Source organism: Gorilla gorilla, chromosome 11, assembly GCF_029281585.2.
Source record: "Gorilla gorilla gorilla isolate KB3781 chromosome 11, NHGRI_mGorGor1-v2.1_pri, whole genome shotgun sequence".
In the NCBI taxonomy this organism is placed as follows: domain Eukaryota; kingdom Metazoa; phylum Chordata; class Mammalia; order Primates; family Hominidae; genus Gorilla; species Gorilla gorilla.
Window position 1 is genome coordinate 99006765 of NC_073235.2, and position 24134 is coordinate 99030898.

General features: G+C 38.4%; 1 protein-coding gene and 1 long non-coding RNA gene across 7 annotated transcripts in view; one reads left to right on the forward strand and one right to left on the reverse strand.

Annotated features, from left to right (window-relative positions):
- Positions 1 to 10613: 10613 nt before the first annotated feature.
- Positions 10614 to 12069, reverse strand: LOC129531931 (uncharacterized). 2 transcript variants are annotated; one of them, XR_008677414.1, is made up of 3 exons: positions 11929 to 12069; positions 11723 to 11848; positions 10614 to 11100 (listed from the first exon to the last, which is right to left on the reverse strand). It is a non-coding gene; the product is annotated as an uncharacterized lncRNA (long non-coding RNA). The 2 variants fall into 2 exon arrangements; XR_010129657.1 differs by lacking the exon at positions 11723 to 11848 and having other exon boundaries at positions 11929 to 12056.
- Positions 12070 to 12177: 108 nt separating this feature from the next.
- Positions 12178 to 24134, forward strand: part of CCDC150 (coiled-coil domain containing 150) — a 92071-nt gene continuing 80114 nt past the window's right edge. For 4 of the 5 annotated variants that reach the window (XM_063695061.1, XM_055379328.2, XM_063695063.1 and 1 more), the window contains exons 1-2: positions 12178 to 12311; positions 18885 to 19048. In XM_063695061.1, the coding sequence (XP_063551131.1) occupies positions 12300 to 12311; positions 18885 to 19048 (176 nt within the window). In that variant the 5' untranslated portion in view covers positions 12178 to 12299. The remainder of the gene's footprint in view (positions 12312 to 18884; positions 19049 to 24134) is intronic. The other variant, XM_063695064.1, reaches the window with a different exon arrangement.

Consider the following 24134-nt stretch of genomic DNA (forward strand, 5'->3'; position numbering starts at 1 on the left):
GGTTTTATGAAGATTTAGCCTTTTACCATCTGATAATTGTCTCACTAAGATATCCAAGTGATACCTTGAGCTCAATTTTAATGATTTTAGTGGAATATATATTTTTGTATTCTGTAGGGGGTTACCACTATTGTAACAATAAGGTGTCATCTGTATCTGAAAATAATTAATATCTAGAAAGGAATCAGAGAGCCTTTCCAATAAAGGAAAAAAATCTTGAGAAATAAGATTTACAAACCAATTGTTTTGAATTCAATGTTTTGGTAAAACATTATTTTGATTTCCACTTTTGTCACCCACTGAAATTTCCTACATCTTTGATGAGACATTTTGTTGTTGTAATAATGACTTTTAGAGACAGGTCTCACTCTGTCACCCAGGCTGGAGTGCAATGGCATGATCATAGCTCACTGTGCCCTCAAACTCTTGGCCTCAAGCGATCCTCCCTCCTCAGCCTCCCAAAGCTCTGGGATTATAGGCATGAGCCACTAGGCTGGCTGTCTTTTGTTTTTTGAAGGGCTGGATTAATCATGAGCATTCTTATTCTTTTCAGGAATACAGTCAGCCCTCCATATCCATGGGTTCGCCCTCCATATCCATGTGTTCCCCATCCATGGATTCAACCAACCATGGATCAAAAATATTAGGAGAAAAAAAACTTGCAAAAAGTTCCACAAAGCCCAGTGCAGTGGCTCGTGCCTGTAATCCCAGCAATTTGGGAAGCCAAGGTGGGTGGATCGCTTGAGCTCAGGAGTTCGAGGCCAGCCTGGGCAATATGGTGAAACCCTGTTTCTAAAAATTAGCCAGACATAGTGGTGTGCGCCTGTAGTCCCAGCTACTTGAGAGGCTGAGGTGGGAAGATTGCTTGAGCCCAGGAGGTTGTTGAGGCTGCAGTGACCCATGACTGAGCCACTGCAGTAGAGAGAGATCCTGTCTCAAAAAAAAAAAAAAGTTCCATAAAAACAAAACTTGAATTTGTGGAGCACCACCTACTACATTGAATCCACATAAATGAGGTGATGTGTAGGCATAGTACTAGGTATTAAAAACAACCTAAAGATAATTTAAAGTATACGAGAGGATTGCATAGGTTACATGCAAATACTGTGCCATTTTACGTAGGGGATTTGAGCATTCCCAGATTTTCTTATCTACAGGGTCCTGGAATGAATCCCCCCATGGATACCAAGAAACAAATGTACTTATCTGAATGTATTACTTGGATTTAATTTATCAAATCAGTTCTTTAGGACATATATGTATGTGCACATGTTTTTCATATGTTTTTTAAGAAAGACATAATTTTCCCACAAATCTACAGAAAGAATAGTGTTATATAGTTCATTCCAGAAATAAAACAACTCCATTCTATTCATCTGATTTATTGGCTTCTGGAATTCAAAGACATACTAAGTATCCAAAATGCAGCTGGGTCTCAGGAACAAATGAACCGAAGTTATGACTGCAGTTATAACATTTCACTCGGACATTGAATTCTAAATAACCATATTATATATTTTATTTCCAATCAGTTTTCCTATTATTGTATAGGTTTTCTTGTGCAAAAATTGTGTGGAAGAGGCACTAGCTGTGCTGGGGACATACATTTAGAACATATATGAAAATGACAGTTCTCACCGTCACCATGTAGATGGAGCACAGATTTTAAGGAGAAGGATCGGACATAGAGAGACCCTCAATGACAACCTCTACAGAAAATCTGTAGTCTCCTTTTCTTTCATCCTGCTTTTTTACAGCAAGTTGCAGTTTACTCTTTCTTTGTATGCATGATGCCTCAAATGAATTGGAAAATAGGCAGAGAAGGATATAAATAATAAAAACAAAATAACAAAATCTGTGTTGATAATACTTTATGTTACCAAACCCAAAGGTTAGGAATGCAGAACAAATCAATCATTCAGTTCTGCTACATATGTTATAGACTTTCAGATGTGGATGTATAATGATTACCTCAATTTTCTTCAATGAAGCCCAGGTAATCACAATGCTAACAGATTGATTGATTCATTCATTTATTCAACAAACTTACATTGAGATCTTATTACATGTGAGAAACTATGCCAGATATTTGAATAATGCATTTATTTTATTTTTAAATAGGTTATACATTCAAATGATTAACATAGATGCAAAAATCCTCAATAAAATACTAGCAAACAAAAGTCAACAGCACACTAAAAGGATCATATGCCATAGTCAAGTAGATTTGTTCCTGCTGTGCAAGGATGGTTCAACATACACAAATGTATCAATGTGACATAACACATTAACAGAATGAAGGATAAAAACCATATATGATCATCTCAATAGATGCAGAAAAAACATTTGACAAAATTGAACATCCTTTTATAACAAAAACTCTCACCAATTAGCTATAGCAAAAACATACCTTAACATAATAAAGGCCATATATGACAAGCCTACAGCTAACATCATACTCAAAAGTGAAAAGTTGAAAGTTTTTCCTCTAAGATTACAAACAAGACAAGAATGCCCCTTCTCACCACTTCTATTCAACATAGTGTTGCAAGTTCTAGCCAAAGCAGTTAGGCAAGAAAAATAAATAAAAGGCATCTAAATCAGAAAGAAAAATGTGAAATTGCTTCTGTTTTCAGATGGTATGATCTTATATATGTAGAAAATTCTAAAGACTTCATTAAACAAATGATAAGGCTAATAAATTCGGTAAATTGTGAGATACTAAATCAGCCTACAAAAATCAGTTATGTTTTTCTACACTAGCAGTGAACTATCTGAAAAAGAAATTAAGAAAATGATCCCTTTTACAATAGCATAAAAAATAAAATACTTAGGAATCAATTTAACCAAGGAGGTGAAAGATCTATACAACAAAAACTCTAAAATATTGATGCAAGAAATTGAAGAAGACACAAAGAAATAGATATCCTGTGTTCATCTATTGGAAGAGTTAACATTATTAAAATGTCCATACTGCCCAATGTGATCTTTAGATTCAATGTAATCTCTACTAAAATTACAGTGGCATTTTTCACAGAAATAGAAAAAAAAACCAACAATCCTAAAATTTATATGAAACCACGAAAGACCCCAAACAGAGAAAACCATCTTGAATAACAAGAACAAAGCTGAAGACATCTTTCAAACTATGTTGCAAAGCTGTAGTAATCAAAACAGTATGGTACTGGCATAAAAACAAACACATAGACCAGTGGAAGAGAATAGACAGCCAAGAAATAAACCCATACATATTTGGTCTACTAATTTTCAACAAAGGTGACAAGAATACACAAAGGGAAAAAAATAGATTCTTCATTAAATAGTTCCGGTAAACTGGATATCCACATGCAGAAAGAAAGAAAGAAAAGCAAACAAATAGATAAATAATTAAATTGAACTCTTCTCTTACGCCATACACAAAAATCAATTTAAAAGGGATTAATGACCGAAACATAAGACCTGAAACTATAAAAGTCCTAGAAAAAAAACATAAAGGAAAATTTCACAACATTGATCTCGGCAATAGTTTTTCAGATTTGATACCAAAAGGACAGGCAACAAAAACAGAAATGAGCAATGTACAGTAATAAAACTAAATGTACCTACTGTACAGTATCAAACTGAAAAGTTTTTGCATAACAAAGAAAACCAACAAAATTAAAAGGCAGCTTATGAAATGGTGGCAAATATTTGTAAACCACATATCCAATAATGAGTTGATATTCAAAATATGTAAGGAACTCATAAAACTCGATAGCAAAAAAAAAACCCTAAATAACCCAATTTAAAAATGGGCAAAGGACCTGAATAGACACTTTCCCCTAAGAAGACATACAATGTCCAACAACTATATGAAAAGATGCTCAACCTTACTAAACATCAAAAAAATGCAAATTAAACTGAGATATCCCCTCACACTGAGCTATCACCTCACACTTGTTAGGATGGTTATTACCAAAACGTCAAAAGATAACAAGTGTTGACAAGGATGTGGAGAAAAGGGAACTTTTAGACATTTTTTGTGAGAATGTAAATTGGTACAGTTGTTATGGAAAACAGCATAGAAGTTTCTCAACAAAATTAAAAATAGAATCACCATGTGATCCAGAAATCTCACTTCTGGGTATGTATCTAAAGAAATTGAAATCAGTATGTCAAAGAGGTATCTGCACTCCCATGTTCATTGCAGCATTATTCACAACAGCCAAGATGTGGAAACAACCTAAGTGTCTGTCAACAGATGAATGGATAAAGAAAATGTGGTATACATATATAATGGAATATTATCAAGCCTTAAAAACTAAGTAAATCTTGCCATTTTCAACAACGTGAATTAAACTTGGAGACATTATGCTAAGTGACAGAAACCAAACACAGAAAGACAAAACTGCATGATCTAATGTATATGTGGAATTTAAAGAAAATGGAACTCACAGAACAGAGAATAGAATGGTTGTTACCAGAGACTGTGGAGAAAGGGACAAAAGAAGATATTGGGGATACAAACCTTCAGCCATAAGGTAAATAAGTACTGGAGACCCAATGTACAGCATGATGGTATATTAGTCCATTCTTGCATTGCTATAGGAAACCACATGAGACTGGGTAATTTATGAAGAAAAGAGGTTTAATTGATTCACAGTTCCACAGGCTGTACAGGAAGCATGGCTGGGGAGACCTCAGGAAACTTACAATCATGGCAGAAGTTGAAGGGGAAGCAGGCACATCTTCACCTGGCAGAGCAGGAGAGACAGCAAAGGGAAAGGTGCCATACACTTTGAACAACCAGATGTCCTAAGAACTGTATCATGAGGCAGCATTAAGGGGATAGTCTAAACCATTAGAAACCACCCGCATGATCCAATCACCTCCCACCAGGCTCCACCTCCAACACTGGGGACTACAGTTCAACATGAGATTTGTGTGGGGACACAGAGCCAAACCATATCAGATAGCTGTAGTTAATAATAATGTACACTTGAAAGTTGCTAAAAGAGTAGATCTCAAGTATTGTCATTAAAAAAATAAAAGGTAGGCCGGGTGCAGTGGCTCACATCTGTAATCCCAGCACTTTGGGAGGCTGAGGCGGGCAGATCACGAGGTCAGGAGATGGAGACCATCCTGGCTAACACGGTGAAACTCCATCTCTACTAAAAATACAAAAAAAACATTAGCTGGGAGTGGTGGCAGGCCCCTGTAGTCCCAGCTACTCGGGAGACTGAGGCAGGAGAATGGCGCAAACCTGGGATGCGGAGCTTTCAGTGAGCCAAGATGGCGCCACTGCACTCCAGCCTGGGCGACAGAGCGAGACTCTGTCTCAAAATAAATAAATAAATAAATAAATAAATAAATAAATAAAATAAAATAAAGGTAATTATGTTAGGTGATTGATATGTTAATTAGTTTGATTGTGGTAATCATTTCACTATGTATACATATATCATACGTATATCAAAACATCATGTTGTATATTTAAAATATATCCAATTTTTATTTGTCAACCATATCTCAATAAAGCTGGGGAAAAACTCCAAGTGATTTTAAATCAAAGTAATCCTAAAAGGTATACACTGTAAAGTTTTATTCCCACAAAAGTTCCCATCTGCTTCTCTTCTCCCCGTCACATATCCTATAGGCGGAGTGATCATATATTGTGGTTTCCCAAGAACATTTCCAGTTTATGTCTTTTTTCTTGGTTTAATTATTAATAGTGCCCCCATTTACTCTCAAAAGTTTAACTAATAAACATGAGAGGAAAAAAATCAATGAACTTGAAAACAAAAGTAATAGAAAAAAATTAATGAAACCAAAGCAGATTCTTCTAAAACATCAATAAAATTGATAAACTTCTAGCCAGACTGACAAAGAAAAAAAGGGAGAAGATAAAAATTACCAATATTGGAAATAAAAGAGGGGCTATCATGACAGACCCCCACAGAAATTAAAATGATAAAACGAATACAGGAGGTCCTCAAAGTGTGTCATTTCATTCAACTTTGATGAGGTTGATTAACAAAAAAATTGATTAATGGCACACTGTCTGTGTAGAGTTTGCATGTCCTCCCCGTGTCTGCGGGTTTTCTCTGGTTACTGCAGTTTCCTCCCAAATCCCAAAGATGTGCATGTGACGTAAACTGCTGAGCTAAATGGTCCCCGTGTAACTGATTGTGTATGTGTGTGCATGTTTGTGTGTGTGTGTGTGTGTGTGTGCCCTGAGATAGGGTGGCATCCTGCCTTGGGCTGGTTCCTGCCCTGTGTCCTGAGCTGCGGGGATAGACTCTGGCCACCCATAACCCTGAACTAGGATAACTGGGTAAAAGCTCTGGCCATCCACAACCTTGAACTGGGATAACTGGGTAAATAATTATCTTACTTGTTTTTATTAATCTTTTTTTTTTTTTCTGAGACCGCGTCTCACTCTATCGTCCAGACTGGAGTGTAGTGGCTCAATCTTGGTTCACTGCAACCTCCGCCTACCGGGTTCAAGCAATTCTCATGCTTCAGCCTCCCCAGTCGCTGGGACTTCAGGCACGTGCCACCACGACCGGCATTTTTGTATTTTTAGTAGAGACGGGGTTTCACCATGTTGGCCAGGCTGGTCTTGGACTCCTGACCTCGGGTGATCCACCCACCTTGACCTCCCAAAGTGCTGGGATTACAGGCGTGAGCCACCGTGCCTGGCCTATTAATCTGTCTTAAATGTATGTATAGCTCTCATTTATTTCAATATTTAATATTAGAAGTGTTTTGGTCTTTATTTAGAAATTTGGTGATGTTTTTGTGACCAGAAGTATGTCACAGGCACCTAACTCTCATTTATATCAATTAGGCTATAATAAAAGTGGTTTCCTTAAACTTTCAATTAAAGTTGCCATTTCCAAGAACCTACTGAGGATGTTAAGGACTTACTGTCCTAAAAATAACTGTATGCCCATAAATCCAACAACTTAGATAAAACAGACCAATTATTAAAATACACAAGCTACCTACACTCACTAAAAAAAAAAAAAAAAAAAAAAAAGTTCTACAACTATTAAATAAATTGAATTTGTGGTTAAAAACTTTTCAAAAAAGAAAGTTCCCTGCCCATATATTTTACTGCAAAATTCTAGAAAACATTTAAGGAAGAAACAATAACAATTCTATACAATCTTTTTCTGAATTTATAAGAGAAGGAAACACTTCCCCATGCATCTTATGAAGCTAGCATTACCCTAATAGCAAAACCAGTATAATGAAAGAAAAATAAAGACCAGGCCAGGTGCGGTGGCTCATGCCTATAATCCCAGCACTTTGGGAGGCTGAGGCGGGCAGATCACTTGAGGCCCAGAGTTTGAAACAAGACTGGCCAACATGGTGAAACCCTTTCTCTTCTAAAAATACAAAAATTAGCTAGGTGTGGTGGTGAGTGCCTGTAGTCCAAGCTACTTGGGAGGCTGAGGCCCAGTAATTGCTTGAGTCTAGGAGGTAGAGGTCGCAGTGAGCTGAGAGCACACCATTGCACTCCAGCCTGGGTGACAAGAGTGAGACTCTGTTTCCAAAAAAAAGAAAAAGAAAGACCAATATCCCCCCACAAACACAGACACAAGAATACTCAACAAATTATTATTAAATTGGGTCTAGAAATATATAAAAAAGGAAAATACAGAATGATTAAGTGGGATTTATCCAAAGAATGCAAGATTGTTTCAATTTGGGAAAACTCAACCAATGTAATTTACCAGATTACCAAACTAAAGAAAAAAACCATGATTATCTAAATGGCATTTGACAAATTCAAATTTCTTTCCAAAAAAACTCTCAGCAGACTAGAAATGAAAGGAAATTGCCTGGATATAATTAACGACAACTGTAAAAACCGATGACTAACATCATACTTAATGGGAACAAGATAAGGACATCCTTCTTTCACCACTGCTATTCAATATCATAGTAAAAGTTTTAGCCAGTGCAACAAGGCAAGAAAAACAAAGTCATTCAGATTGAAAGGGAAAGAAAAAACTCTATTTGCAGATGTCAGAATTGTTTATGTAAAAAAATCCCAAATAACATACGAAAAAAATTCTAAAGCTAGTCCTAAAACTAGTAAGAGAGTTTAGCAAGGTCATAGGATAAGAGCTCAAAATACAAAAGTCAATTATATTTTATATACTAGCAACAAACAATGGATTTGAAATTTTAAAAAAACACTAGTAACAAAAAGTGGAAAACTTAAACACAAATCTAAAAAAATATATAGTATCTATATATTGAAAACTATAAGATACTAATTAAAGAAACCAAAGAAGACCTTAGATATGTGGAGAGATACATTATCTTGGTTTGGATGAAAAATTATATGGTCACACTATCTACACAGGTAATAAAAGGTACTTTTATTTCTTGTGTATATTCCCAGTGCTTATTTATACAAATATAAAATTCTTATCCCCCCTGGCGTTACACAATACCTCACTTGTTCAACTTAAAATATATCCTATAGAATTTTCCATATAAGTACATAGACATTTTCCTCATAAAAATTTTTTTATTGTGAAAATAATTTTAGACATACAGAAAATTTGTAAGAATGGCATAGTAAATACTCACCACCACCTGGATTTCCTTATTTTCTTTGATAAACATGGTATTTGATGTGTGAAGTTAATTCATATATTTCTCATTGCATAGTTAGATGCTGGAAATTCTGTCTTACCCCACTGCTGTCAGATGGGGTGGAGAATGGTAGGAGATGGAGTCTAACCAAAATGCATAAGCTTTGAAGCGAGATAGAGCCAACTCCAAATAACCATTCTGTCACTTATTGGCTGTATGGCCTTTAGGCAAGTTACTTAACTTCCCCCGGTGTCAGTTACTTCATAAGTAAAATGAGAATATAACTACTACACCAAAGGTTACAGTCAGAATCAATGTGTGGTGATATGATAAAGTACAAAAGAGTACTTTAATCTTAGGAAAGGTAAAATAGAGCTGCAGCAGTGTCATCATAGCCTTGACCTTATTCATAAGTTTGGTTAATGGAACAAGGTGAAAATCTACCTGACTATAAAATTTAGTTGGTGGAGCTAAGTGACAGAGACCATATAAGAAGCACTGTTATCCTTGGCCAATTCAATTAATGCCAATTCAATTAATAGAATTATCTTCTCAGCCGTGGCCGGGCGCGGTGGCTCACGCCTGTAATCCCAGCACTTTGGGAGATGCGAAGTGGGCGGATCACGAGGTCCAGAGATCGAGACCATCCTGGCTAACATGGTGAAACCCCGTCTCTACCAAAAATACAAAAAAATTAGTGGGGCGTGGTGGCGGGCGCCTGTGGTCCCAGCTGAGGCAGGAGAATGGCGTGAACCCGGGAGGCAGAGCTTGCAGTGAGCAGAGATCGAGCCACTGCACTCCAGCCTGGGCAACAGAGTGAGACTCCGTCTCAAAAAAAAAAAAAAAAAAAAAAAAAAGAATTATCTTCTCAGCCTTGGGCTGATTCACCAGTTCATTAAAAAGCCAAAGACTCTTTCAAATCCTAATCTCTATACCCAGAGCCAAAACTTTACCAAAATATCTGGATTGCCCACATAAGGTGAGGAACCAGTTAGTGAATTTGCTATTTTTATTTTTTTATTTTACCTACAAGATATGAAAACTTTGGGTGTTCTGTTCGCATTTCTTTGTCCACGGAATACATTTCCAACTCCAAGGGGAAGTAGTTGCAGGGAACTTTACTGCCATTCGTGTAACTACAATGTCAAATCATCTGCAGCATATATTCTATTTGGAGGCCTTTTCCTGGCTTACAAGTAGAGATTGAAACACAGCCTCTATTAGTAGAGCCGTTTCAAAATTTATTCATTCACTCACCTAACAAAAACTTTCCAAACCCCTACTGTGTGCCGGGCATTGTACTTGGTGTTGAAAAGAAAAAAACAAATTCCTGTCCTTAAGTAGCTTACAGCTCAAATAAGGGGAAATAAGATACATTGACAATTATGAAGTGCTTTGGGAGAGAATAGAATGGCTTCACAGAAGAGGCTAAGTTTCTGTTGAGCTGGTGAGACTGACAAGAGGAAGGCCGTGGGCAGCAGAGTGAGCATAACCTGCAAGCACAAAGACATTCTATGGTAGCAGGCTTGAATTCAGAGTTCCACTGGGGCACTAGGTGCAGAGTAGGCTGGAGGGTTTGGCTGAAGCTATTACCAGTTTGGTCTTCATCCTGCTCAACGGAAAACTTTTAGTTCAATGGGGGAACGATTAAATGTTTTTAAGCAAAGACCTGAGATAATCAGATTTACTTTTTTAAAAGATCTGGTAGCCATATGAAGGATACTTTGGAAGGGGTAATAGGAAAACCAGTTAGGAGGTTATCGCAGTGAAACAGAATGTGGTCTTCATGGAATATCTAGGATTTCCGTGAATGAAATGATCTTGTTTGATAAATGGGGTAATGTCTGAGAACTATTTATCAACTGAAAATCAAGAGGGAAATCAGCAAGAAAATCGGTATGTTTGGCATTATTTCAATCAAAATCCTGGCAGAATTTTTGTAGGTATCAACAAGTTGATTCAAAAAATTTGGGAGAAAGGTAAAGGAACTAGAAAGTTAAAGGAACAGCCAAAACAAATTTGAAAAAGGATAAAGGTGGAGGACTATACTCCCTGATTTCAAGTTTATTGAAGACTTCAGGTCCTTTTCTCTAACTTTGTAATTGCTTAAGTTCTTATACGGTTTGCCAGACAGTGAATAAGGGAAAACAAATGAAAAACACGAATTTAATCAGTTTGGTTCCCTGACTGCTGCTTAATATGGAGATTTGAGGAGAAGGTGAAAACTCTCATTACACAAAAACACGTGGATACATGTATCACTCATCTCTTAATTCCACTGATAAACCAGAGGTCATTGCAAGATAAAACATACATAATGAAAATAATTGGCTGTTTGCACCGACGCTTTAAAATACATTTTCATTTCCTATTAAAAGCTTTATTTGGTCCCTTTCTCTGAATAATGTATGCAGTGCTCATTTCTCCTTCACCGGATCGGCTCAAAGCTTGATGAATATGGCTGTGGTTTGATGGGCAGTCTCTGCATCTCACATTGAGGCTCCGCTATGAAAAGAATTAGAATAGCAAGATCAATTGTCAGGCTAAGTAAATGAGGTCTCATCTCGGATCTGATTGCTTATTTGAGAGGGCTGAAGTGATTCTTGGCTGCACTCTCAGGGAGAAGAGAGAAATGCATTTTAATTGCCCTGGCAGGGATAACAGGTGTTCTGTCCAGCTACCAAAACGCAAAGCCGCGTCTTTGCACTATAGAAGGCTTTCCCTTAAGTGAGAATACATATTCTTAAAGCAAAACAACTCAGAAACGCTGGTGTGGTGATGCACGCCTGTAATCCCAGGACTTTGGGAGGCCGAGGTGGGCGGATGGCTCGAGCCCAAAGAGACCAGCCTGAGCAATATGGTGATAACCCCGCCTCCACGAAAAAATACAAAAATTAGCCAGACGTGGTGGCGCGCGCCTGTGGTCCCAGATACTGGGGAGGCTGAGATGGGAGGATCGCTTGAGCTTGGGAGGTCGAGGCTGCAGTGAGTCGAGATCGCACCACCGTAATCCACCCTTGGCGACAGAGGAAGACCCTATCTCAAAGAAGCAAACCACCAAAAAAACCAGGGACAGCTCAATGCTCTTTTTCGTTTCATAGCTACTTACACTCAGATTTACAAATACCTATTAACTTGTAGACAGGGCAAGAAATAATTTATGCTGAAGAGACGAAAGACCAGAAAACAGATTTCTGTGTTTTACTCTCCATGTGGCCATCATGGACGAGGACGAAGAGGGACTTGATTTTTCCTTTAACGAGAAGAATGTTTAAGCTCTGAATTTTCAACCAATTTTTATGCTCGTTACTCTGCTGTAGAGTATGTATTTACCAAGATTAGCAGAACACCGCGAGTTCACCAGGCAGAGACAAGTCACTGTGAAGTAGGCAGCACAGGACCTCCCGGAGGGCAGGGGCCGGAAACTACATATCCCGGCGTGCCCCGCTCGCGAGCACAATGGAGCCTGCAGTCTTTCGGTTCACGGCGCTACGCATTCCCTGAGCGCCGCCGGATGCCGGCCTGGGTTTCGCCCAGGGCGGAGGGCCCTCCTGGGCCGGGAAAACTACAGTTCCCGACATGCCCTGCCACGGGTGCGCCTGCGTACCGGAGCTACTGCGCCGGGGAGCGGGTTGGTTTAAAATGCTGTGTTAGTTGCATGGAAACCCGCTCGCCTGCTGCAGTACGGAGCCTCAGGCGGACAGATGGACTGTAAGGTGAGGCTGCCGGGCCCCGGGCTGGTGAGCGGTGGTCGGAGGCTCGCGAGGCGTCGGCTCAGATAAGGACAGTCACCACTCCCTGGCGCCCTCTCCCTGTCCTGACGGAGTCCAGTCTCACTCCGTGGACCTCAGGGCCCTGATTTAAGGCGCTTTGGCGTTGGCTGCCGGTGAAAGCCATTTAGGAGCGAAGTTTGCATTGGCCTGGCTCCAGCTGAGGGATGGGAGATAGCCACCGAAGCCTCCAGATAAGCCCAGTACCACCTTTATTTATGTGTTAAGTTGGAGTTTAATAGGTTCCTGGGAAGGCTATTTCGGCGTTAATGTTTGATTTTTGCCACCAGTTAATCCTCCCTGGCTTGCTTACCAGAATATAGGTGTCAGGAATTTGCACTTGTTCTTTACGGTTTCCGCTGTACCTGGCGCTCTTGCTAGAACGGAATAGACATTCGTTAAATTCCTGTCGAAGTATTCTCCTGTTTATTTACCACCTATAATTTCCCAGGCACTGTACTAGGCTCTAAAGATAGAAAAATGTCTATTTTTAACCCCACTTTAGAGAAGTTCGTATTAGTCCGTCTTAAATGCCGCCCCCCCACCCCCCACATGCTTCTAATTTGTTAATCTTGGCGTGCTCAGGACTAGGTCCTTTAATCCTTTGTGTTCTCTGTTATCCCGCCTTATGGTTTTCTTGAGCTCTTCAGAAATTAGTCTCCAGTCCACACCTCACCCCCAAACTTCAGATCCACAAATTCAATAATGTATTTGGTATCTTTCATGTTTTAAATTTGACATTTTAAAAACTACTCTTTATCTTTTCCACAAAACGGATTCTTCCTTAATAAGTTTGCATTGTCTCAGTGATAGCACCACCCACGCCAAAAACCCTGTAGTAATCTTGGCTTCTTCCTTTCCCTCATATCTCATATCTAATGCATCAGCAAAAGCTATCTTTCAAGTATATCTAACCACTAACCACTTCTTACAGTAGGAATACCGCTGCTGTCACCTTGGTTCTGGCCAGCAGCATCTCTACTTCTGCTTTTGTTCTTCCATCATTTGGAGTGGGAGGGAGTCAAAATGATCCAGTTAAAAGGAAAGTTGGATAGCATTCCTCAGCTATAGACCTCCAGTGACTCTGAGAATCACTGACAGCAAAAGCCAGACTTCTACAATGGCCTTCAAGGCTCTGTGTATTCTGTTTTTTTTTTTTTTTTTTGAAACGGAGTCTCGCTCTGTCGCCCAGGCTGGAGTGCAGCAGTCTCAGCTCACTGCAAGCTCCGCCTCCTGGGTTCACACCATTCTCCTGCCTCAGCCATCCGAGTAGCTGAAACTACAGGAGCACGCCACCACGCCCGGCTAATTTTTTTTTTTTTTTTTTTTTGTATTTTTAGTAGAGACGGAGTTTCGCCGTGTTACCCAGGATGGTCTCGATCTCCTGACCTCTTGATCTGCCCGCCTCGGCCTCCCAAAGTGCTGGGATTACAGGTGTGCCACCGCGCCCAGCCGTATTCTGGTTTTATTATTACCGTCTGACCTCATCTCAATGTTCTCTGTGTTACTCCTTCCTCTCCAGCCAAACCCACCTCTTTATTATGTGCGGACTCATCAGACCTTCTAACTTCAGGCCTTTGCACTTGCTGTTTCCGTCTTCTGGGCCTTTCTGCCCTCTGATATCTATATAACTGTTCTTTGCTCAAATGTTATGAGGCCTTCTTTGACCACCCTGTTTAAAATGAAAATCTGCCCTGTAGCCTCCATACCATGTTCTTTCGTATTTCATTTTCCTCCTTTGCACTTATCACCAATAAACAAACTATGTATTTTACTTAGTGTCTGTCTTCTTCAGCTGGAATATAAGCTCCACGAAGGCAGGGAGTTTTGTTCGTACTGCTCTACCCAACCCCTGCCCCCCGCCCCGTTGCCTATAACAGTGTGTGGCTCATGGTAAATGTTCAGGAAATATTTGTTAGATGTGTGAGTGAATGAAGACAGTGTTACCATATTATTTTCTAGTGGTTGTGATAAACAACATTGACTCCCTGGACTGTTATTTTGGAACCAACAGCATGTACTTGTATATGCTTTTGCCAGTGTACACCTATTGCCAGGTGTAGGAATGGAGGCTGTGTCCACAGAAGCATGTGTTCTCTTTTCAAAGTCATCTGGTTTTTACTAGTATATTACTTGTGACATTGGTCTTTTTCTTGCCATGCTTTCCATAAGGTTACCTGCCTAGAAGCTCTTTGGAAATATTCTCCCTAAACATTAAGACAGAATTCTATTAGTTTGATAATGATATATGCATAGAAATTAGTTATGAATGAACTTTTTAAAAAATAAAAGTTTATATCTCAGTATTTTTATTATTGTTACTATCAAGCGTTAGGACTTAGGTTCAGGGCAGCAATCAATATTTGCTCCTTTTCAAACACAACAAAGCACAGATATGTTAAAGCTGTTTCTCTTTGCTAGAATGTCAGCCATTAGAGGTAGATTGTTTTCATGTAAGACTGTGCTTCTTAGACTATGAGCCATAGAACTGTGACTTATGAGGATCTGCCAAGTGGCCATTGGAGAGTGTGCGTGTATTTATGTATGTAGGGGTGTGGGTGGCATTTCTGCTACCCCTGCTTTGGGCCTACCAGATGGGGAGGACAGGCAAGGGTATGAGCAACTGCAGTGAAAATGAGAATCTCTCTCTAACTTTAAGCCCCAGCTTGGTAGATTAATTTACTGGATTGAAAGTTCTTATCTCATACTTTAACAGCCTCCCAGATACTCGGGGACTCTGCCTGGTGGCTTTAAGGCTGTCCTCTTGCTACTCAGCCATTACTGCCCCCTCGCTTGCTTCCAAGGACTCTCCTGACCTTGGCATTGTTTGGTTTTTGTTTTTGTTTTCCCATGGCGGGAAGTGGAGGTGGTGGTTGGGAGGGAAGGTTTTTAACTAACCCTGAGACTTGTTTTCATTTTTTATTTTTTTTTAGAGACAAGGTCTTGCTTTGTCACCCAGGCTGGGGTGCAGTGGCACAATCATAGCTCACTGCAGCCTCTACGTTCTGGGCTCAAGTGATCCTCCTGCGTCAGCCTCCCAAGTAGCTAGGGCTACAGGCACAGGCCACCATACCCAGCTCATTTTTAAAAATTTTTGGAAGAGAACAGGGTCCTGCCATGTGGGCCAGGCTGGTCTGGAACTCCTGGCCTCAAGTGATCCTTCCACATAGGCCTTTCAAAAATGCTGGGACTACAGGCATGAGCCACTGTGCCTGGCCATGAGATCTGTTTTTAGTAAATCCCCAAAGGCTAGATTGGCTTATTTAATTTTTGTATCAGCAACTTTGATGACCTGAACAGGATTCTCAGCGATTGACTAAGAGGATATTTTAAGGATAACACCATGTATTTCACTCAAAAGCTTTGTCCCCTGCCAACCATCAATCAGTGTCCGAATCACCTCAATCTCCCCCTTCTTAGGGTGAATTTTCTATAAACCTCCTTCCCCTCAGAGGCTGGGCCAAGTTGGTTCCTCCTTTTTGAAAGTATATTTTCTCTATGGAAGCCTGAGAAGCTTCAGTGTAGAGCAGGGTCGGGTGGCACTCAGTGTGGATGCAAACCAAATTCCTACCGCGACATGTTGGACCTTCTTTTTTTTAAAACAAATGAAGCAATTTAAATGATTTGCTGTTTTGTTTTCATGGCTGAATGTACACATGTCCTGGAGAGCCAATGTAAGCATTTAATACAGATCATAGGTTCCTTAGGGAAATATCAACAAAACTAAACATTTGAACAATTACATGAAAAAATTTTAGTTGGGAATCTGCATCCTATTCAAAATATATGGGGGAGCTTCTCCATTTCCATTTTTTTCCAAAGATAGACTTTTGCAATATGAGTATTAGTATTATGTGCTTGGCTTCTGATATAAATGAACATAGACAAGACTCTATATTATAACCAGCTACCTGGGTCTAATAAATTGCCACAGAAATTGTTCTCCCTTCCCCTCTCCAGCACTGCTTGTCATTTTTACTTCTTCCTTCTACTTGTTTTTCCACCAGCTAATGCCTGGGCCTACTATATGTAGAAGAAAGTGACTAAAAAAAAAAAAAAAGTTTTTTATCTCACATAAGCAGAGTTTGAAGATTACTGGTTTTGCCCAAGTGTCAACAGAGACTGAGGTTCTCTGTCTTTTCCTTGTGTTTATCAGACACTGGTGATCCTTGGCTCTTCGTTTATATTTGAGAGTGAGCTGCTGCATACCTGACTGATGGAATGCTCTGGGAATTGTAAGGGTGTAGGAAAAGACAGGTACCATCATTACTCTTTTTTTAATCTAGAAAAACAAAAGTCTGCCTAGGAGCCCTTTTGCAAACTTCTGCCCAAAGTCTCTTTGGCCAGAATATATCACATGAGTGTGCCTGCTGAGGCGAGGCTGGGGTCATGAGCTTTTCTGCTTCTTTTGGAGAGAGGACAAAGGAGCTGTGTCTGCACACACCCTATTAGCCACCCTTTCCCTAGGTTTTCTCACCATCTTTGGCATGATTTATCTCTAGGTCAGTAGCTGGACAGCAGGTGACAGAAAATAGAATGGAGGTGTTTCTCCATTGTTACCCCTCCATTTTTTCCCCACCCAGTGCTGTTGGTGGCTCCACCAACTGCAGCCCTGGTTTATGGCAGCTGATCCAGACTGACGGGCTTACTCAGAGGCTCTTTCTTTTACTACTTGAGGAATACTATACTGGCTCATGTGGTAACATTACCAGGAGTCTCCACATCAGTTTTTTTTTTTCCCAGAAATGTAGAGGAACCCTACTTCGAATATTTTGCGTGTCCAGAGACTGCATCAATATCTGCATGTCTTTGTCTTTCCTTCAGGAATGAACTGAAAAAAATGAAAGTTAATTAATAGAAGGGAGCTTCTTTCACCCCATGTCCTTAAGCTGACTTAACAGCAAATCTAAAGAATGCAAAAAGCTTGTGTCAAAAAATGTTTCACAGTAGGGCATGAAAGAAAAATTCTGGTCAGAAACACCATAGTAAGAGTAAAAAGAAAAATAGGCTGGGCGTGATGGCTCATGCCTGTAATGCCAGCACTTTGGGAGACTGAGGCTGGCAGATCACTTGAGGTCAGGAGTTTGAGACCAGCCTGGCCAACATGGTGAAACCCCGTCTCTACTAAAAATACAAAAAAAAAAAAAAATTAGCTGGGCATGGTGGCACATAACTGTAATCTCAGCTACCCAAGAGGCTGAGGTGGGAGGATTGCTTGAACTTAGGAGGTGGAGGTTGCAGTGAGCCAAGATCGCTCCATTTCAGTCCAGCTTAGGTGACAGAGCAAGACTCTGCCTCGAAAAAGAAAAAAATAGAAAGGCCATTTTCTGGAAGCTGTGGGAAGAAGATACAAAGTGAATTGGAGAGCGATTTCAGGATGAAGAAACATCCTCAGCGGGTATAGCAAGCTCAGCCCCACCATGATTCTTGCTCCCGTAAATCCTGCCACCAGTCCTCCCACTTCATGAATTCTTGCCCTGGGTCCCAGGACCACCTTCAGCAACTTGAACATGAGGTGGACCCCCCTTTCACTTCCAGGAAGGTAAGGGTCAGGGAGATACCTGATGACATAGGAAGTGGGTAGAAAGGTGTATTCCTGATATCCCAAGTTGGACCCTTGTGAACACATTCCCATACGAACACTATTGCTGGAAATGGCTAAGGCTTACAGCATGATTAGTAGAGAAATGTCTGTAGAGAACGGAGTTGCAGGACAGTGTTTTTAAAGTTTTCACCAATTACCTTGTCATTGAACGCGATTCATTTACACGTTGTGACCACATATAAGCTAATTCTGCTTCTGTCACTAATATCTTGAAAGTATTCTCACTATTCTTATGTATTTTCATTGCGTTTTGGGGGAGGAGTCTGTGGAAAGTTGATGTCAATAGCTGTAGAAAGGTCTTTGCTCTTGCTTGAAGTTAAGGTTGCATGTTATTTTTTAAAATGCTGCTTCAATGTAGGATACATAGTTGGTAAGTCATTTATTTTATGACAACTGTACAGAGGTCCAAGTATAGAATGTTTTTCAAGAAGGTTGAATGGTAATAATGTTATGATGAAAATGGCTAGTAATAAAAGCCATTCCCTCAGCAAGTCATAGGTCCTTGTGTGTGACTAATAGTGGCAAATAGAATAGACTAAATTATGATGAAATAAAGTACTCAACAATCTTAATGGCTTACAACAACATAGGTTTATTGTATGTCATGACATCCACACTGTATATCATGAATGGGTTGTGGGTCTGTTTGATGTCATTGTCACCGTGGGATCCTAGTGCCTGGAGAAAGTCCTACCTGGGATGTTGCTTATCTCATAGGGGAGGGAAAAGAGAGAGATGGTGAAGAACAAGCTGGCTCTTATAACTTCCACCTATATTTAATTGGCCAAAGCAGAACACATCACCATTCCTGAGTTCAACAGGACAGTGATGCCTAATCCTGGCACAGGAATGGCAGTGACTATTTTTGAACAATAATAGGACCTACCACACTAAGATTGTGACTGTATTCTTAGGTACATATGGAAACTACAGTGTCCAGACCGGTCCTTTCTCCAACCCACATCAACACTACAGCTTCTGAAACATTCACAGTACTTCAGCAAAGGATGAGAATAGTTGAGGAACAGACCAGTTCACTGAGGGATGACCTAATAATGTTGGATTTTGGTGAAAAAAGGTAACAAAAATGAACTACATCTCTGTAGGTTGAAGAATTTTGCTTCACTGCTTATTAAGTCACAGTAGTTTGGAGATGAGACGGATATTTGCAAAAGAACTGAGAAATAATTTTCATTTGAGCATCACTTAGAAAACATTTGCAAAATGAAGAGTTGTCATTCTGTGATAGAGCTAGAGCTACTATCACTTTTTTCCTAAACAGATATTTAAAATGTGTTAATTAGGTATACAAACTTCGGTATTCTGTTCACTTGATTAAAAACAAACATGTAATTTTTCATGTAATAAAAAAAGATTTGTTCTTATTTTAAAATAAAAAGAGACATATTAAGGTTAAAAGCTAAAATGTTGCTTCATGCCATTAATTTGGTCATTTTCTTCTCCCATATTTATTATAAATTAAAAGGGGTTTTTGAAGTCTTTAAAAATTTTATAATTTAGAATGAGATACTAAAAAAAAATTTTTTTCCCCTAGTGCTTCTAAAGAAGTTATTAAAAGTTGGATTATCAATGGCCTGCAGAATCTGTGGGCTTAAGCAGCCAATTGAGAATTTACTGGTGTGATTTTCTAAAAATTACATATATATTTCCTGAGTGTCTCTCAGGGTTATAATACCCATGGAATAAATAACCCTTTAGCAGTTAAAGATTAAATTTGGTTCAAATGTTGAGCATGTTGGTAACACAATAGGAATATTTATTATGACTTTAAAAATTTTCTAAAAACATGAATATATTGCCTCCATGCTGACTTTAATAATTAGTTCACTATAATAGAATTAACATTTAACATTTTTATGCATATAAAATATGCATATAAACATATATGCATACATATTTTATATGCATGTATATATTATGTACCTAATTATCACACTTTAAATATTTAATGTATTTTATCACTTGTTTCTACATAACAAGAAAAGGTTTATGAAAAATCCATATTAAAATAAACAACAATTAAAAAGTCAGTGGTCCTCACTTATCACACATTGGCCTCATCTTTACCTAATAACAAGAAATATATTTAAAATTGGAGTGGTTAATAAATGCTTGTTAACTAGTCTATTCTTTTTTCTTTTTTTATATTTTATTTTTAATTGACAATTGTATATATTTATGGGGTAAATGTGATGCTATGATGCATGCATACATTGTAGAATTATTGTATCAGGCTAATTAACATATCCGTCACCTCACATACTTATTTCCTTGTGGCAAAAAGATTTAAAATTAGTCTTTTAAGAATTTTGAAATATACAATACGTTATTATTAATTATAGTCAAGGTACTTTGCAGAGGATCGCTAGAACTTATACCTCTTCTTAAACTGGAGCTTTGTACTCTGACGAACAATCTCTTCTTTCCCTGTCCACCTCCTCACCTTTACCCAGCCTTTGTTAACTACTGTTCTACATTCTACTTCTATGAGTTTGACTTTTTAAGATTTACATATAAGTGAAATCATGCATATTTGTTTTTCCATGCCTGGCTTATTTCCCTATTGATGGGCATTTAGGTTGTTTCTATATCTTGGCTATTGTGAATAGTGCTATAGTGAACACAGGAGTGCATATATCCCTTTAACATACTGATTTCAATTCCTTGGGATACGTACCCAGAAGTGGGATTGCTGGATCCTATGGCAGTTCTACTTTTAGTGTTTTGCGGAACCTCCATGCTGTTCTCCAAAATGGCTATACTAATTTGCATTCCCATCAACTATGTACAGGGGGTTCCCTTTTCTCAATACCCTTGCCAGCTTGTTATCTTTCATCTTTTTGATAGTAGCCATTCTAACAGGTGTGAGGTTTTCTCACCGTGGTTTTAATTTGTATTTCCCTGATGATTTGTGATGTTGAGTATTTTTTTAATGTATCAAGTTGGCCATTTGTATGTCTTCATTTGAGGAATGTCTATTCTGGTTTTTGTCCATGTTTAAAAAATAAGGTTGTTTTCTTGTTATTGAGTATTTTGAGTTTCTTGTATATTTTGAATATTAGTCCTTTATCAGACGTATGATTTGCAAATATCTTTTGCCAGTCTGTGAGTTGTCTCTTCATTCTGTTGATTGTTTTGATTGCTGTGCAGAAGACTTTTAGTTTGATGCATTCCTATTTGTCTATTTTTGCTTTTGTTGCCTGTGCTTTGGGAGTCATATCCAAGAAATCATTGCTGAGACCCATGTCAAAGAGGTTTTCCCTCGTGTTTTCTTCTAGTAGTTTTAGTTTCAGGTCTTGTGTTTTACATCTGTCTTTAATCCATTCTGAGTTGATTCTAGTATATGGGGTGAAATAAGGGCCCAATTTCATTCTTCTGTATGTGGATAGTCAGTTTTCCTAATACTTGGTTAAAGAGACTGTCCTTTCCCCATTGTGTATTCTTGGCACCTTTGTTGAAAATCAATTGACCATAAATGCATGGGTTTATTTCTGGGCTATCTATTCTATTTCATTGGACAATGTGTCTTTTTGTGCTGCTACTATGCTCTCTTTATTACTATAGCTTTGTAATATATTTGAAATTAGCTAATGCAATGCCTCCACCTTTGTTATTTTTGCTCAAGATTGATTGGGCTATTTTGGGGGTCTTTTGTGGTTCCATATGAATTTTCAGGTTTTTCTATTTCTATGAAGAATGACATTGGGATTTTAGTAGGGATTGCCCTGAATCTGTAGATGGCTTTGGGTAGTATAGACATTTTAACAGTATTAATTCTTCTAATCCATAAACCTGGGATATCTTTCAGTTTACAGTCATGTGGCACATAAGGACATTTCAGTCAGTGACAGAGTGTATATTAGTGGTGGTCCCATAAGATTGTAATGGAGCTGAAAAATTCCTATCATCCGGTGATGTCATAGCTATGGTAATATTGCAGTGCAAGGCATCACTTTTTCTATGTTTAGATATACAAATACCATTGTTTTACAGTTGCCCACAGTATGCAATATGGTAACATGGTATACCGGTTTATAGCCCAGGAGATATAGCCTAGGTACGGAGTGGGCTATACCATCTATGTTTGTGTAAATATACTCTATGATGTTCGTACAGTGACAAAATCACCTAACAACACATATCTCAGAATGTATCCCTTTCATTACATAACTCATTACTGTATTTGTGTCATCCTCAGTTTGTTTCATCAGCCTTTTAGAGTTTTTATTGTACAGATCTTTCACCTCCTTGGTTAAACTTATTCCTGAGTCCTTTTTTGGTGCTATTGTAAATGGGATTATTTTCTTAATTTCTTTTTCAGATAGTTCATTGTTAGTGAATAGAAATGCTACTGATTTTTGTATGTTGATTTTGTATCCTGCAACTTTACTGAATTCATTTATTGTAATTGTTTTTTGGTAGAGTCTTTAGGGTTTTCTGTACATAAGATTTTGTATGTCTTCAACAAAAAGAGACAATTTCACTTCCTCCTTTCCTGTTTGGATTTCTTTTATTTCTTTTTCTTTTCTAATTGCTTTGGCTAGGACTTACAACAGTACATTGAATAGAATTGGTGAGAGTGGGCATCCTTATTTCAGTCCTGATCAGAAGCTTTCAGCTTCTCACCATTGAGCATGATGTTAGCTGTAGGCTTATCATATATGGCGTTTATTATGTTGAGGTACGTTCCTTCTATACCTGATTTGTTGAGAGTTTTTATTATGAAACATTGTTGAATTTTGTTAAATGCTTTCTCTACATCTATTGAGATGATTATATAATTTTTATCCTTCATTCTGTTAATACAGTGGATCACATTTATTGATTTGTGTGTGTTGAACTGTTGTTGCATCTCAAGGATGAATCTCACTTGATCATGGTGAATGATCCTTTTACTGTACTGTGGAAGATGGTTTGCTAGTGTTTTGTTTGTTTGTTTTTTGTTTTGTTTGTTTTTGAGACTGAGTCTTGCTCTGTCACCCAGGTTGGAGTGCAGTGGCGTAATCTTGGCTCACTGCAGCCTCTGCCTCCTGGGTTCAAGCGATTCTCCTGCCTCAGCCTCCTGAGGATCTGGGATTACAGGCAAGTGCCACCACGCCTGGCTAATTTTTGTATTTTCAATAAAGACAGGGTTTCACCATGTTGGTCAGGCTGGTCTCAAACTCCTGGCCTCGTGATCTGCACGCCTTGGCCTCCCAAAGTGCTGGGATTACAGGCGTGAGCCACCATACCAGCTGCTAGTGTTTTTATTGATAATTTTTGCATCTGTGTTCAGGAATATTGACCTGTAATTTTCTTTTCTTTTAGTGTGTTTGTCTGCCTTTAATTTCAGGGTAATGCTGGCCTTGTAAAACGAATTTGATGTATTCCCTCCTCTTCAATTTTTGACAGTTTGAAAAGAATTGGTATTCTGCATTAAATGTTTGGTTGAAATTCACAGTGATGCCATCTGGTACTGGGTTTTTATTTGATAGGAGGAAACTTTTTATTTATTACTGATTCAATCTTCTTACTCTTTATTGGCCTATTCAGATTTTCAGTTTCTTCATTATTCAGTCTTGGTAGGTTACATATTTCTAGGAATTTGTCCATTTCTTCTAGTTATCCAATGTGTTCTCATTTTGCTGTGTGGTTATTCTGAGGATTACAAAAAACACAGTAGGCTATTTTAAGGTGATAACAATTTAATTTTTACTGCATGGCTGAACTCCACACTTTCACTCTCCCTGCTCCCACTATTTATGTTCTTAATATGATAAATTACATGTTTTTATAATGTGTATCCCTTAGCAAATTATTGTAGCTATAGTTGTTTTTATTAGTTTCGTCTTTTAACCTGTATACTAGAGATATAATTGATTAATAACCTGCTATTACAGCATTAGAGTGATTTGAATTTGACAGTACTTTTATTAGTGATTTTTATGCTTTCCGATATTTTCTTTTATTAATTAGTATCCTTTACCTTCAGCTTGAAGAACTTTCTTTAGTTTTTCTTGTAAGGTAGTGGCAATAAACTCCTTCACCTTTTGTTTGTCTGAGAAAGTCTTTATTGCCTCTTTGTTTTTGAAAGATAGCATTGCTGAGATAGTATTCTTGGTTGACAGTTTTATTTTTCTTTTGGGATTTTAACTATATATTCT